Genomic DNA, 16,306 nt, shown 5'->3' with positions numbered 1-16,306 from the left:
TCCCATTCTATGGCCTTTCTCCAGCTATCAATCTGAAGAAACGCAAAAGATATGGGGGTTAGAGAAACTAACAACAGGATTAGATAAAGTGTTTCAGACAATTACTACTCTATTGCAGAAGTTGTATTTTTTGCAATCAAGATTAAAGCAGATTACATTTACTTTGTATCTATTGATAGCCCTAGTGTTATTGCAGTTGAAATTAAAGTAGTTGTTAACAGGTAGATCTTGTGTACTATGGTCGGAACATAGATTGCGTACTTCAAAGTTATCCAGGACTAAATTTCAAGTCTACTGGAATAAGGAATTTTATTGCGAGCAAGGGAATTGCGTACTCATCTTGTAAAATACCTCTGGAACCTCTTTAATGTATTAATGTCTGAAATATAATGTGGGTTCTAGGCAGGTGAGCAGTATTCAAGGATGGGTCTGGCAAAAGTTTTGTATGCCCTAGTTAGAAGTATAATGTTACCAGAGATAAAACTTCATAAAATACGGCTGACAACTCTTAATATCTTTTTAGCAATGTTATTACAGTGAGCTCTGGGGCTTAGATCTTTTGAAATGAGAACACCAAAGTCCTTGACAGAGTGTGGGTCATCTTTTAGGTCGTTTCCATTCAGCTTGTATTTGATGTTTTGATTTTTATTGCCAATGTGCAGGACTGAGCTTTCATTAGCAAAGATTTGGAGTTGCCAATTGTTTGATCATTCAGATACATAATCTAGGTTGTTTTGTAGGGTAGTAGAATTGTCTGTGGTATTAAATAGTTTTACATCATTGGCAAAGAGGATGCAACTGCTTGCAATATGGTCACAAAGGTCATTTATATAAAGCAGAAAGAGTGTTGGTCCCAGAACACTGTCTTGGGGAACACTACTATTAATTGGTGCTGGATTTGACATAGCATTTCCAATTTTAACTATTTGTTGCCTGTTTGCAGAAGTCTACATAGATTGCATTTATTGCTTTACCCTGGTCAAGTTGAGAGGTCCAAATGTGTTTGCAATGTATGAGTTGCAGATTACACAACAATTTAACCAAATTGCTTATTAGAGAGTAGGTTATTTGTCACTAAATATAAGGTGATAGATTGGTTTATGATGGCTTCCATAACTTTACAGGTGATGTGGCAAAGGGAGATTGATTTATAATTCTCAAAGAGGTTGGTGTTACCTTTTTCGAAGATAGGAATGACTGTTGCTAAAAACCATAGGACAGGCAAGGAGCTCATTGTAAAAGATACTTCATAGATGTTGATTAGAAGCTGAGACATTATGGCAGTTCTGTTCAAAAGCAACAAGATTAGTAACTGTATTTTATTGCCAAGAGGGCGGTCCTATGCTTTATTTCCTGTATGAGATATACATCAGTGGCATTTTCCTAATTTAAAATAGTATATTTATATCAAGTCCTTGAAACAGAAAATAGTTTCAATGATTTGGTGATAATATTATCTGCATTCTTCAATAACTGACTGAACCCATGATATCAATTTCAGCTTGAAGAGGCTTATATGAAAGAAACTTAAAGAAACTAAACCATCTTCTCTTTTTGTGAGTATGTGTGTGTACAAATACATACATACAAATGTATACACACATGCAGTACATATATATGTATGTATGTATGTATGTATGTATGTATATATGTATATATATATATATATACACACACACACACACACACACACACACACACAGTATATATATCCATAGAATCTGAAGTAATGTTGAAATCCATAATGCTCAGTGAACTAGAAGAACTAATTCAGATTTTCAACTAGGCTTCCAATATAGACATTTAGTGCAGGAAATTTGGGGTTGTTCTTGGATAAAATTCTGTTGGAGAAAAAAAAATCTTGAATGTTAAGAAGGGTTATACAACTTTTCTAAACGCACTTATTTTTTTAATGCAATGTAACATCAAAATTGCAGAAAAAGGTCAAAATGTACAGAACAGAATTGTCTCAGTAATAACATGATTTTTTTTAAAGTTCAAAACCTGGGAATATTACTTATGTTTCTTCTCATTCCAATTTTTTTTCACCAAGCTTCAGCAACAAAAGCTAAGCCTTTTTTTTTCTTATATGAATTCAGTTATTTCTTTGAAGTTACATTAAGAAAATGATGTGATTTCATGTTTATTAAATCCAATGTCTTTTTTTCATTTTAAGGTGGCAAAAGTTTTCCAAAACTTCAAGGTAAGCTTATATGGGTGGCATGAATCAAAGATGACTGCATAATCAAAGACCATCCATTTTTTACACGTATTTCAGATGTAAGGCAGTTCAGATAAGGGAGGGAAGCCTTGATTGTATAGAGTAGACATAGCTACCAACTAAAAAATTTTTTACTCATACCCCTTCTACAGTCTTTCCTGTATTAGATATTAGTCAGGGAGATTTTTAAGCTATTGGCCAAGTAAATGTTAAAAAGAAAAAAAAACAATTACACACATAGAGTTTAAAGGTATTGGAGTTGCATAAATGCCTCCTTGTTGAACCAAATCTACATACTAAACGTTTAAATATAAATTTTATTTTAATTTCAAAGAAGTTTCTTATACATGCTAGATTAACATTACAGCTTATGTCCCGTTTTGTACTTACACTCTTAATTAATTTTGGATCTAAGCTTTAATCTTTATTGTTGCACTCTGCTGCTTCTTAATCTCTGCTGAATCAATGGAAGGAAAGAGTAAAATTGAGTGCATACGATCAGTGAGTCAGTTTGGGTATAGCCTCTTCCTATTCCTTAAAAAATTTCAAGCCCAGACCAGATCCTATTTGAACAAAGGATTAAAATGCTTTTCATAGCATCCTGCCCCTCCTATGAAATACCAGAAGCAAAATGCATGATGTAAAAGAAAAGTAGTGCAATATAAAACCTGATGTAAAAGAAAAGTAGTGCAACACAACACCTAGTGATTCATCATGACTAATGATGATGAATCAAAGCAATTTCATCATCATTAGTCATGACTATAAAGTGCTAAAACTGCTAAATCTCCTGTCTGCCTTCCACCATAGGATCTTTGGTGTTGTTTCCAAGAGCCCAGCTGATTCCGAGAATATTTGCCACCTCTTTGCAGAATATGATGCCGTTCATCCCGCTTCTCACATAGTTGACTTTATCCAGAAACTTCTTGATGTCTAAGGCTGCTGCAGTACTGAAATGTCTGTTTCTACCAAATTCTTTGCCTTCTGCAGTGTGCCAAACGATGTTACCTCTTCTAGCTGGTGTTTTGAGGCTGCAGATTGGTTTTCATCAATAGAATCCTACTTAAGATTGTTGGTATCAACCTTCATAACCTCCAGATCCTCCCTGCCCCCATCATTGGCTGGAAATTGATTGATCGGAAACAATAATCAGGCTTTTTAATATCTGTTCACTCTGTTACAATGAGAAATTAGAGGACTTTATGGGAATGGCTTAACAGAGAACCAGAAGTATGTTCTATCCTATCTGCAGATAAAGTAGCATTGTATTTTCTGACCTTCTGTTTTCTCAAAAACCTATCTGTCTTATTGGAAAGCATACCTTTTACAATTGATATTGCTTTTTTTTTTTAAATGACAACTCAAGTACTGGGAATAACAGTGCTGATAGTGATGTAATAGATTATTGACACCATTTCAATGCCTTTTTGATATTCAGTATATTATGTTTCACTTCTTCATTTATTGTAATGGCCAATGGGGAAGTCCAATAAACTAAATTTGCAAGCTGCTTTGTGCTGGAATGAAATTGAAATGTAATGAAAATGCAGTTTTAAATACCCAGGGTTTCAAAATCATTTTTAGTTGTTTTGTTGTCAAAAACGTATTTCCATCATTACACAAAAATATTAAGCCAGTTCTTATTGCTTCAGTCTTTGGGGTTTTCACATATACACCCTTTTGCATGGCTATTAGCCACAACAGGATATTCTTCTCGATTATACTGTAAATTCAGAAAACATGAGAAGACCAGCTCACAGCCTTGACTCTGAGAGGTCCAGGAACCGAATGCTGCTTTAAGTCTGCCTTTCTCCCTCAGATAACCTTTTTCATTGCATCCTATGGCATTATGAAAATAATTAATTACTACAATTATATATATTTTTGTTTCACTTGGCCATTTTAACTGCTGAACCATACTTTGGATGGACTATACTGTATTTCATTGCTTCTGTCCATGACTGTCAGATCAATGGCATTTTCTCAAGTACACCAAGTTGTTCTCCCTCCATGCTATTAGACAGTCTTTCCACCTGCTCAACAGACCTGATTTCAGCTTGTGTCCTTGAAAGGAAAGCTGAAGTAGGATAAGAAAAGGAGGAGAGGGAGGCCCTCAGAGTGCATAAGCCAATTATTTTCACTGTAGAGAGGTAATGATCTACATACCATTGCACTGATTTCATTTATGCTGAATTATTTTCCCATGCAAGAAAACATAACATTAAAAATGTTTCTGGGGCTTGTAGTACTTTTTAACTCTTAAGCTAACATATTGTGTATTAAATAAAGAGCTGACTAGACTCACACTTAGTTCTATGGCAGTGATGGCAAACCTATGGCACAGGTGCCACAGCTGGCACGCAGAACCATATCTGCTGGCACATGAACAGTTGCCCTAGCTCAGCTCCAACATGCATGTGTGCGCCGGCCAGCTGATTTTTGGCTTGCACAGAGGCTCTAGGAGGGTATTTTTGGCTTTCAGAGAGCCTCCGGGAGGATGGGGGAGGACTTTTTTATCTTCCCCCGGCTCTAGGGTGGAACACAAGCCTACTGGGCCCACCAGAAGTTGGGGAACAGGCCATTTTCGGCCTTCAGAGGGCCTCCGGTGGGCAGAGGAAGCTATTTTTGCCCTACCCATGCATTGAATTATGGGTGTGGGCACTCACGCATGCACAATAGCACGCACCCTCACTCTTTTGGCACCTGAGGAAAAAAAGACTTGCCATCACTGTTCTATAGCATAGCTTCATAAAGGTACAAGAGGCCATCCTGATTAGTGTGGGGACTGAAATTAAAACATCCCAAACAGAAAGCTGTCTAGCCTCCAATGAAAGGATACCTACTTCTTTTTACTGTCAATCTATTCTTGTCCTTAAAAAACTTTTCTTCAATACTCAATAAGTGTGACTTCCTGTCACTGAAATCCAGTCCTCCATATCCTGCTTAAATAGGGTTTGCTCAATAACTCACAAGTGGCAGAGTTCACAAATCACACAAACAGCAAGCATAATTCAAAAACTTTTTTGAGTGGGTTCTCACAGGACAAGCAATCTTTTTGAGTTGGGTGTTATATTTGAAATGTGGAGGCCATGTGGAAAATGCTCTGTACTTAACCCAAAATTATTGACACCTGGAAGTGATTTATTCACAGAAGGTTGCCTCAATGATTGTTGTCAACTGGCAAACTGTCATATGCTTTCTTTTTATTAAAAAAATAATTTTTCTATTAAAATTTTACATTAAAAATATTTACATTCTTTTAGATGCATTTCTAATTTATTTGTTTCTCTTTGGTATTTACAGTATATCAAACAAACATATAGTCTTTACATATACTAAACATATTTCACTTTACTTTTTTTTTGTAATGTAATTAACACACAGTACTAAAATTTTAAATTCAATGTTTTGTTTCTATTAATTTGTGATACATTTTCTTGCAAACTCCTTACTTTTACGCTTATGCTTAAAATGGGTCGTTCCTAATATATTGTCTAACCATTTATACCCAAATCATGAAATAATCTGTTTTCTCTTTTTCATTGATTGCTTTGGTGAGCCTTTCCATTTCTACACATTCTAGAATTTTATGGATTACATGTTCTTCTGTTCGTATATTGTGATTTTTCCACATCTGGGCAAATGATATTCTTGCTGCTATAATGATGTGTAAGATTTAGATATTGCATTTTCTTATCTTGATTTCCTATAAATGTTCCTAGTAAAAATAGTTCTGGTTTCATTTCTATATGTTTTGTAATTTCCTCAATCCACCTCCTGATCCTATGCCAATATGGTTTAGCTTTGGGAAAGACTACCACATGTGATAATAGGTTCCTATGTTGTGTTTGAACTTCCAGCATTCTGGAGGTGTATCGGCAGGAGGTGTATTATTTATTTATTGGATTTGTATGCTGCCCCTCTCCGAGGACTCAAGGTGGTTCACAACATAAATGAAGCTGTGTGCCCAGCTCCAGCTGACCATCCCACCCTCCCACCCTCCTCCTCCTCAGAAAACGGCAGCACCAGCAGGAGTTGCAGGGGCCCATTTCCTCACCCATCTTTTCTCAACAGCTGATTGGCACCCGTTCGCCTAGCTACCCAGCCTGAGGCAGGGAGTGACCCAGGAAGGAGATCGAAGCAAATTGTCACTCCAGAGAGCGACACTGGTGAGGTTGTAAGTTGAGGATTTAACAGTTCACTTGAGTGATGATGATTGTTCAAGCCATTCCCACCTGGTCACATGGCCAGCAAGCCGCACCCACAAAATAAGCCACACCCACAGTGTGGCAGTAAAAATTTTGGCTGCCCATTACTGCGTATTTGGATGTATTCTTGCAATCCTAGCTGATGGGACATGCCACCTATGAACCATTTTATATATTTTTTCTTTATATGCTATATATTTTATCATTTTATAGCTTTTGTTCCATATACTACTTTTCTAATTCTATGTTATACCAAAATATTTTGAGCCCATTTTACCATTAGCTCCTTGACAGTCTCTTCGTCCATTTTATAACTATAAAATTTTGTTATCATTTTGTTTTTATGTCCATGAAGTCATATGCTTTCTATTTAGCTATCAATCAGAGTAGAGCTGGAAGGGACCTTGTAGGTCTTGTAATCCAAACTCAAGCTCTACACCTTTTCAAATAAGTGCCCAGCCTCTTCTAAAAAACCTTCAGTGATGAAGCAACTTCTGAAGGCAAGCTCTTCCATTGGTTAATTGTTTTAACTTTTAGGAATTTTTTCCTTAATTCCAGGGTAATTCTATCCTCAATTAGTTTCCATCCATTGTTTTTTGTCCTGCCATCTAGTACTTTGGAAAATAAGTTGACCTTATCCTCTTTGTGGAAAACTCTCAAATACTAGAACATTGCTATCATATAATAATAATTAATAATAATTTATTACATTTGTATGCCGCCCCTCTCCGAAGACTCCCTTGTTCCCCCTAGTGTTTCTTTTCTTTAGACTAACCAAACTCAAATCCTGCAACCATTCTTCACATGGTGTTTTTTTTCAGGCCTTTGATCATCTTAGTTGCTCTTCTTTGCACTTTGTCTAAAGTCTCCACATCTTTTTTGTAAGTGGATGCAATATTCCTGATGTGACCTTGCTAAGGATTTATAAAGTGGTACTAATACTTCAAGGGATTCTGATTCTACGCCTGCTTATACAACCAAGAATTAGTTTTTTTGACTGCTGCCATCACTGCTAGCTCATATTTAAGTGATCATCTACTAGGCTAAATAAACACAAATTAAGTTAAATTAAAATTGAGAATAAATTCAAGTCTGTGGAAGTCCTTTCAGGAGATCTTTCTGATTTCAGGAGCATGATAACAAGAGGGTGGAGAATGCCTTTTCCTGCTTTGTTTCCAAATTATAGGATATGCTCTTTTATATATTGTGCTTGACCATCAGCTCTCTCTGCCTTTAAAAAAGCCATCAATATGCTTATCTTTTGCTAAATAGCAATAGCATTTAAACTTATATACCACTTTACAGTGTGTACAGCCCTCTAAGTGGTTTACAGAGTCAACCTATTGCCTCCAACAATCTGGGTACTCATTTTATAGGATGGAAAGCTGAGTCAAACTTGAGCCAATGAAAATCGAACTGCCAAACTGCAAGCAGCTGGCAGGCAGCAGAAGTATTGTGCAGTACTGATTTCTAACTACAGCACCTCCATGGCTCAGAGATTATTAATTACATTGATCTGAAATCTGTTGCTTCATTGAATTAATGAAAATATATTTACAAATGCAAAGTAAATCTAAGGAAACCATATTGTGGTTTATCCTTAGAGGGCTCTTTTCATGCCAATGACAATGGTTCTGATGGTTCTAAGCTCATTTTTATGCCCAGTTCATATTGTTAGAGATAATGAAATGTCATGGTCTACCTAGGAGAATTAGAAGATGGACAGCCCCTTTTCATATATGCTTGAGATTAGTATGGAAGGCTTCTTCTGAATACCATTGCATGCTGAAGTACTGCAGTAGCTTCTTTAGGAGGAGAGAACTTTTCATTGATCATCTTGTGCTTCTTTTTCTCAGCTGTAAATCATGCTCTACAAGAGATCTCTGTTGTCCCCATTTTGTTATCTTTCAAGGTGCTAGACAAATTCCTTCTTTATCCTCTAAGAATAGAATAGAATAGAACGGAATGAGACAGAATAGAACGGAACAGAGCAGAGCAGGGCCGAGCAGATCAGAGCAGAACAGAACAGAACAGAACATAATTCTTTATTGGCCAAGTGTGATTGGACACACAAGGAATTTTTCTTTAGTGCATATGCCCTCACTGTACATAAAAAGAAAATATATGTTCATCAAGAATCATAAAGTACAACACAGGATGACAGTCATAGGCAGCAGTGGGTTGTTCCCGTTTCCCCCAGTTCTGAAAACTGGTAGCACTAGCGAGAAGAGGCTTCGCCCATCCACCTATGACACTTCTGTGCATGTGTAAAAGCATTGTATGTATGCACAAACATGCAGACAAACCAGTAGCAACAGGTTTTAGAACCCACTACTGGTCATAGGGTACAAATAAGCAATCATAGTCCTAAGTAGGATGGGATGAATTAGAAACGATGAGAAGACTAATAGTAATAGCAATACAACCTTAGTGAATAGTTTGAAAGGGGTGAGGGAATTATTTGTTTAGCAGACTGATGGCATTTGGCGGGGGGGAACTGTTCTTGTGTCTAGTTGTCTTGGTATTGTTCTGTCTGGGTGTCCCCAGACTTCAACACCAACTGGAAAAACAAGGCCAGACACGCTGGTAAAAACAAAAGCACTTTATAGTTTGAAAAATAAACACAGAGAAAAACCTGTTCTTCCCAACAGGCAGGCTATGAGACTTCACAGCAGAGTCCTGATGGCCAGACAATACAGCAGACTTCTTGCTGGCACACCCACCACTGTAGAGAATAAGACCCACACCTTTCCCCCCCCAAGGTTTCAGTATTCAAAGTCACAAACCAGAATTCCAAGACGCCAAAGATCACAGCCAGGTCCCAGGACTCCCAAAGATAATACTCCACAAGCCAGGAAGGGTGGGTCTGCCTTTTCAGCCTTTCCAGAGAGCACCACACCCAAACCCAGCTGTTGCCTCTTTAGTGCTGAAAGTACCTGGCTAATTGTCCCCTTCGTTGTGTTGCTCTTCTCTGCCGGAGATCGATGATTGCTTGTGCATTTTCATCTAAGGAATCCAGGCTGCTGGGGAGAGCTCCCCCTCGGGGGACTCTGGCTGTCCTCCCTCTCCCTCAGCCTGAGATTCCTCCTCCCCGTCTACCTGAACCTCCTGTTCCTCATCCTCCCCCTCTGAGCAGGAAGCCGGCAGAGGATCAGCCGTTCCCTGAGGGGCCTCAGACGGAATCACAACAGGTATGCAGTCCTTTATAGTGTAATTTTGAAGGTAGAAGTGGAAACACATTATGTCCAGGATGTGAGAGGTCTGTAAATATTTGACTCATTACACATTGACGCAGTACACAGGTCTTCAATGGAAGACAGGTTGGTAGAAATTGTTTTTTCTACAGTTCTAATTATCCTCTGAAGTCTGTGTCTGTCTTTTTAAATTGTAGAACTAAACCAGACAGTTATAGAAGTGCAGATGGTAGAATTAATAATTCCTCTGTAAAACTAACTGTATCAGCAACTCCTTGGGTAGTTTGAGCCTCCTCAAAAAAATACTTCATGATCCTTTTGCATAATATTCTTTAAGAATCATATCTCCCTCATATATTAGGATTTTCCCGGTGGTGCTTGTTTTAATCTCTGCTGATTTTAAAATGCTATATTAATTGACTTATTACTTCACTTTATGCATAGGGAATATGTTTGTATTTCATTATGCAGTGTCCTTAGAGATAGCCAGGAATTTAAAAAAATAAACTGAATAAATAATTTTTTCCCTCAGCATCAGCCCAACTTCCAGTGACCTCATGAAAACGTCAATGTTGTTTTCTTGGCACCAATATGAAAGTCATTTGTTTCTTCTGGGAAAATAAACAAATATACGAACCAATAAAGTGTTCCGAATGAGCTATAATTTTCTGAATTTCCTGTTATGCTTTCCTGTTTTGTGTGTGTTATCAGCCTATCCGGAGTTTGTTTCTAAGCTATCAATAAAATGAAGACTTCTTTATATTGCCAAAATCCTTCCAAAAACTGTTCTTGAGCTGCTTAAAAGCTGCAACACATGAATTGAAAATGGAAGAATGTATACCTTGATTTTATGTTCTAAAAACCAACTGGGCTGGGGTACATTTCTCAGGCAGATTCCATCCAGTTGTGCTCCCAAGTCAGATGCAATTCAATCTTTGTTACTAGTCAATATATATATACAGTGATCCCCCGAGTTTCGCGATCCCGATCATTGCGAATCGCTATATCGCGATTTTTCAGCAAATGATACCATCTCGATCTTCGCGAAACGCTATATTGCGAATTTTAAAAAAAAAGAAGTGTAGAAAGTGTTCTCACTGAGAGCTAGCAACTTGAGAGGGCAAAAAAACCAGGTTCAAATTGGACTTGAAAATCAGAAGTGTGGAAAGTGTTCTCACTGAGAGCTAGCAACTTGAGAGGGCAAAAAAACCAGGTTCAAATTGGACTTGAAAATCAGAAGTGACAGAAGTGTTCTCACTGAGAGCTAGCAACTTGAGAGGGCAAAAAACCCAGGTTCAAATTGGACTTGAAAATCAGAAGTGACAGAAGGACTCGTGCCCCAAGAAAGCCGGTGAGAGGGGCGAATCGGGCGGGCGGGGGTAGCGGCGAGGAGCCCGGAGGCGCTGGGGGGGGGGTCGGCATGAAAAATAACCATTGCCAGCCTCCGAACTGCCGTCGCCCCACCATCTGCGCATGCGCGGCCATGGAAAACAGGACGCGCATGCGCAGATGGTGTTTTTACTTCCATGCCGCTAGATCGCGAGTTATCGATTATCGCGAGGGGTCTTGGAACGGAACCCTCGCGATAATCGGGGGATCACTGTATATATAAGTGACAATAATTCAATGAGAAGGAAGGAACTGTTTCCTTGGCTTCATTGATGAAGAAAATTTTATAGAGCAACAACATAGCAAAATTTCAGCCACAAAGGAAGGACACATGTTTATATAAAACTGCTCTGATAACTCCAGAGCTTTTTCTTCTTTTCCTTCCTTATTAAAACAACTTGATTTAGAAGATCACAGCTTCCTGCTGAGAAACTAAACTTACTATTCTTGTGCTGCAGAGGGTGCCAGTGAGTTAAATTTCTACTTTATCTATCCTACTTTTACTCACTAAGTAGAACATTTAACAGAGGTTTAAGTTCCTGCTAAATGCAGTCCGGTTTTGATTAAAATAAAACCTCTTACTAATGTTCAAGTTTGCTATTTTTTCCTGGCATATTACAGTCTATTTCTCTGAGGGAACCTGGAAAGCCATGAACAAAGCTCTGCTTTTTAATTTACTCACGTTTATGATAACTGCACCTCATTAAAACACATTTATAATGGTAAAGAGAGCTATGAAGAGATTAAGATTTTGATTTCCCAGATATCAATAAAATCAAAGGTTTTCTAGACTGGCTCTTTTCCCTGACTTTCATTCTGGTCTTTTTTTATGACTTGAAGTTAGAATTCCTTTTTCTTGAACCATCTTCCAAATTTGCAGAAGAGGATATTTTAGCATCTATGTTCAGGTTTCAGCCACAAAGGATGGAGACAGACATGTTTATATAAAACTGCTCTGATCTTAGTTCAATTTAGAAATAACTACTCATGAATTAAGAAAACAGATACATAATACTCTGTCTGTGTGTGCGCGCATGTGTGAACGCACACATGCATACACACACACACACAAATATATTTTTATCAATAAAATATGTTTGAATATATATATATATGTACTGCTCAAAAAAAATAAAGGAAACACTTAAACAACACAATATAACTCCAAGTCTTCTCTGTGGCGGCCCCGGCCCTCTGGAACCAACTCCCCCCAGAGATTAGAATAGCCCCCACCCTTCTTGCCTTTCGTAAGCTCCTTAAAACCTACATCTGTCATCAGGCATGGGGGAATTGAGATATTCTTTCCCCCTAGGCTTCTACAATTTATGTATGGTATGTTTGTATGTATGATTGGTTTTTAAAATAAGGGTTTTAGTTGTTTTAGTATTGGATTGTCGCATGTTGTTTTTACCATTGTTGTTAGCCGCCCCGAGTCTACGGAGAGGGGCGGCATACAAATCCAATAGATAGATAGATAGATAGATAGATAGATAGATAGATAGATAGATAGATAGATAGATAGATAGATAGATAAAATAAGTAAATCAAACTTCTATGAAATCAAACTGTCCATTAGGAAGCAACACTGATTGACTGTCAATTTCACATGCTGTTGTGCACATTCAACTTTGTACAGAACAAAGTATTCAATGAGCATATTTCCTTCATTCAGATCCAGTATATGTTATTTGAGTGTTCCCTTTATTTATTTATTTTAGCAGTGTACATAGATTAGATATAGATTGGAGAGAGAGCAAGAGAGAATGAGAGAGAGACCGAGATGTCTGATCGAAGTTTTATTGATAATGTTTTTCCAAACTACTCCAAGAACATCATAAGCACCATTATAGTAATCTTCCCTAAAATAGAAACAAGAGTAGAGGTAGAACTGCGTAGTATTATAATCACCCCATTATAGATATTTTACAGAACTGGCCAGTAGAAATGCTGTTATCCCCAACCTAAATGAAACTCTTAGAAATCCTCAGAGAAAAATAGTGGGCTATTGTTAAGAATTCTGGAGACCAATGCCAACCGTCTCACTTTTTGCAACCGTCTGACAAGCAACATCAATGGGGAAGCCAGATTCATTTAACATCTATATTACTGTATCAGGAAAGACTTACATCGTATCAGGAAAGACTTAATGAACTCAATCTGTATAGTCTGGAGGACAGAAGGAAAAGGGGGGACATGATCGAAACATTTAAATATATTAAAGGGTTAAATAAGGTTCAGGAGGGAAGTGTTTTTAATAGGAAAGTGAACACAAGAACAAGGGGACACAATCTGAAGTTAGTTGGGGGAAAGATCAAAAGCAACATGAGAAAATATTATTTTACTGAAAGAGTAGTAGATCCTTGGAACAAACTTCCAGCAGACGTGGTAGATAAATCCACAGTAACTGAATTTAAACATGCCTGGGATAAACATATATCCATCCTAAGATAAAATACAGAAAATAGTATAAGGGATGGACCATGAGGTCTTTTTCTGCCGTCAGACTTCTATGTTTCTATGTTACTAACCTAATAATTGCAGTGATTCACATAGTATTTGTGTCAAGAAAAGTCATAAATGGGGCAAGACTCATTTAACAAATGGTCTTGCTCAGTAACAGAAACTTTGGGCTCAGTTGTGGTCATAAGTCAAGGACTATTTGTATTGTGTTAAATGCAGACTAAAGCTACCTTATTAGCGTCCCAGCCCACCACGAAGGTGAGATACTTAAGAACTTGGTAATTCCAGTTTAGAAGTAGTAATATTTTCACTCGGTCATCGGGCAAGTCTTGTTCCTTGAACAATGAATGATACCTTTACTGTGATGGGTTGGTTACATCGTCTGCCAGTTGAAGCTAAATATATATATATATAACCCCCTTCATTTCTAGATACTGTTTCCCTGGATTGTTCTACTTTTAGCAATGCCAGAATTCAGCTCTTTCAAACTCTTTTCCTCTATCAAATAGCATCTCTTCCCACTTTTCTTTAATCCAAATCCCCAGGCTGCAAGATCTCTCAGACCTGCAGGATGCGTTTAGAACGAAATAATCTTAGTCAGTTCACCAGTTCCAATAATGGGGTGGGTGGGGAAAACATAGGAGAGAGGGTAAGTGGCCCTTTAATCCCCCAGCTCTCCTAGATCAGAAAATTGAGGGGTTTAATTTCTGAAGTGGAGTCACTTCCTCCATCACACACACACACACACACACACACACACAAATATTTTATTTAATTATTTAACCAAGCATGTATTAGATAACAGATAAAAGAAGACAATAGAACAGAAGGACAGGGACAGTAGGCACCATGTTGCACTTATGCAAACCCCTTACAAACTTCTTTAAAAAGGGGAGAAGTCAACTGTAGACAATCTGAGGTTAAAGGTTTTGGGGTTTGGAAAAGAAACCACAGCGTCAGTTAATGTGTTCCAGGCATTGATCACTCCAGCAGTCTTTTAACTCGTGTTAACAGACCTCTGGAAGACTGCTAGGCATTTGTCGGTGTTGTGGTTCAGCCTGCGGCTGCTCAGGGACCAGCTGGGTCTCTGCTGGCTCCATGCCCGAAGGAGGAGGACAGCGAAGAGGACGGGGGAGAGGAAAGTCAGGAATGGGACGAAGGAGAACAGCATGAGAGCCCGGGGGGGGGGGGGCTCTCCCCAGCCAGTAGCTTGGAGTCATTAGGTGATGAAGCACAAGCCGTCATTGACTTGCGACAGAGATGTTCAGATCAAAGAAAGGAGCAATTAAAGAAGTATTATCAGCACTGAATTAGGAACAGCTGGGCTTGGGTGTGGTCCTCCTTAGCAGGGTTTAAAAGGCAGGCAAGCCCTTGAAGCCATGTGGAGTGTTATCAGTTGGAGTTACGGTGACCTGCTTTGTTCTCAACGTCTCTGTTCCTGGCTTGTGGCCCAGCAGTTTGGAAGACCCGTGGGAGGTGTAGGTCTGCTATCTACAGCCTCGTCTTGGCAGCAAGAATCCTGTATTGCTGCATGGACTTTTGCCTTCATGGATGTATTTGAAGATACAGCGTTTTCCTGTTTGTAAGGACATTTTCTGTTACCTATGTTTTTCTTGAATTTTATAAACTGCCTTTGCCTTTTACCGGTGTGTCTGGCTTCTCTTTTTGGGTTGGTCTTGGCTTCCGGAGTGACCCAGACAGAACAGTCATTACTCTACAGGCTTTTCCAGGGAGTTGTTGGGCATGCTCAAAAAAGTACAACTCTTATCTTGTGCTCCACCAAGTAGCATTCACACACATCCCCACTCAAGTTCCTTTATAAAGTAGAGCCTACCCAACCAACACAGTTGAGAGTTCAATTCCTAGGGGAAAGGTTTTTGCTTGGGAAAGCATTGGGAGAGTATAGCCAATTTTACTAGACAGAACCCCACTCACATACCCATAAACACGTCCATCCTACCCGAAAGATCAGCATTTCATCCATTGCCTACCCATCTGTTATGGCTTGCGTCTTGATGGCATTTTCCTCCACCAGTAAGCAATCTGGAAATCCAGTTGTATGGACAAAACAGCAGCCGCCAGCCTTCTTGCTGAAGCAAAACAGGGTTCAGCCATGAGGACATTCATTTTGAAATCATGGAAATAAGATTAAACAATTTTGATGAAAATAAATTGGAGAAGCTGATGGTACGATGGAATAAGGTGAAAGATTATATGTTGAGTAGAATTTGTGATGAAAATGTGAAAACTAAACTCCAATCACTCTTTGAATAGTAAACAAATGCAAATTAGAGCTAAGGAAATAAAAGAACATAAACTAGTAAATATTTGAACCCCCTGCAATTGGTGGTGGTGGTGGTGGGTATTGTCAGTCGGGTGATGGGCACATGCACTGTGCACTGTTTTATGTTTGTTTTATGTTATTTTCAAATGTGCAAAACCAATAAAAATATTTTTTTTTTAAAAAAAGATTGAAATTACATAAATGAAGCTTTCTTCCATCGATGAAGATAAGATTGGATTCTTTATGATCCCAAAATTATGAAAGTAGATAAGAGAACCAGACATAAGCAAAAAAAAAAATTTACTAGCCATTTATTCTATTCAGATTTGAAATAGCACATTTGCCACTAAATGGAGATGATTGTACCACTATTTGCTTACTTACGGACTCATTTTGAATAAATAGTTTATCTTTTCCCATAAGAAAATGGAATGAGTCAATTCTGGAGAACTGGTGGTGGAAATTTTGAGTAGTTCAGAGAATCAGTAGCAGAAATTTTGAGTAGTTTGAAAACTGGTAAATACCATCTGCCTCCCGAGTCCCAGCTAAT

General features: G+C 38.2%; 1 protein-coding gene across 1 annotated transcript in view; it reads left to right on the top strand.

Annotated features, from left to right (window-relative positions):
- The window catches only part of TNS4 (tensin 4), a 44,354-nt gene extending 40,623 nt beyond the window's left edge, over positions 1–3,731 (top strand). The window contains exons 12-13 of the mRNA XM_070729149.1: positions 2,177–2,203; positions 3,032–3,731. Of these exons, the coding sequence (XP_070585250.1) occupies positions 2,177–2,203; positions 3,032–3,158 (154 nt within the window). The 3' untranslated portion in view covers positions 3,159–3,731. The remainder of the gene's footprint in view (positions 1–2,176; positions 2,204–3,031) is intronic.
- Positions 3,732–16,306: the final 12,575 nt, after the last annotated feature.

The sequence above is a fragment of the Erythrolamprus reginae genome, chromosome Z, assembly GCF_031021105.1.
Source record: "Erythrolamprus reginae isolate rEryReg1 chromosome Z, rEryReg1.hap1, whole genome shotgun sequence".
NCBI lineage: Eukaryota > Metazoa > Chordata > Lepidosauria > Squamata > Dipsadidae > Erythrolamprus > Erythrolamprus reginae.
This window is presented reverse-complemented; position numbering and strand designations above follow the sequence as displayed.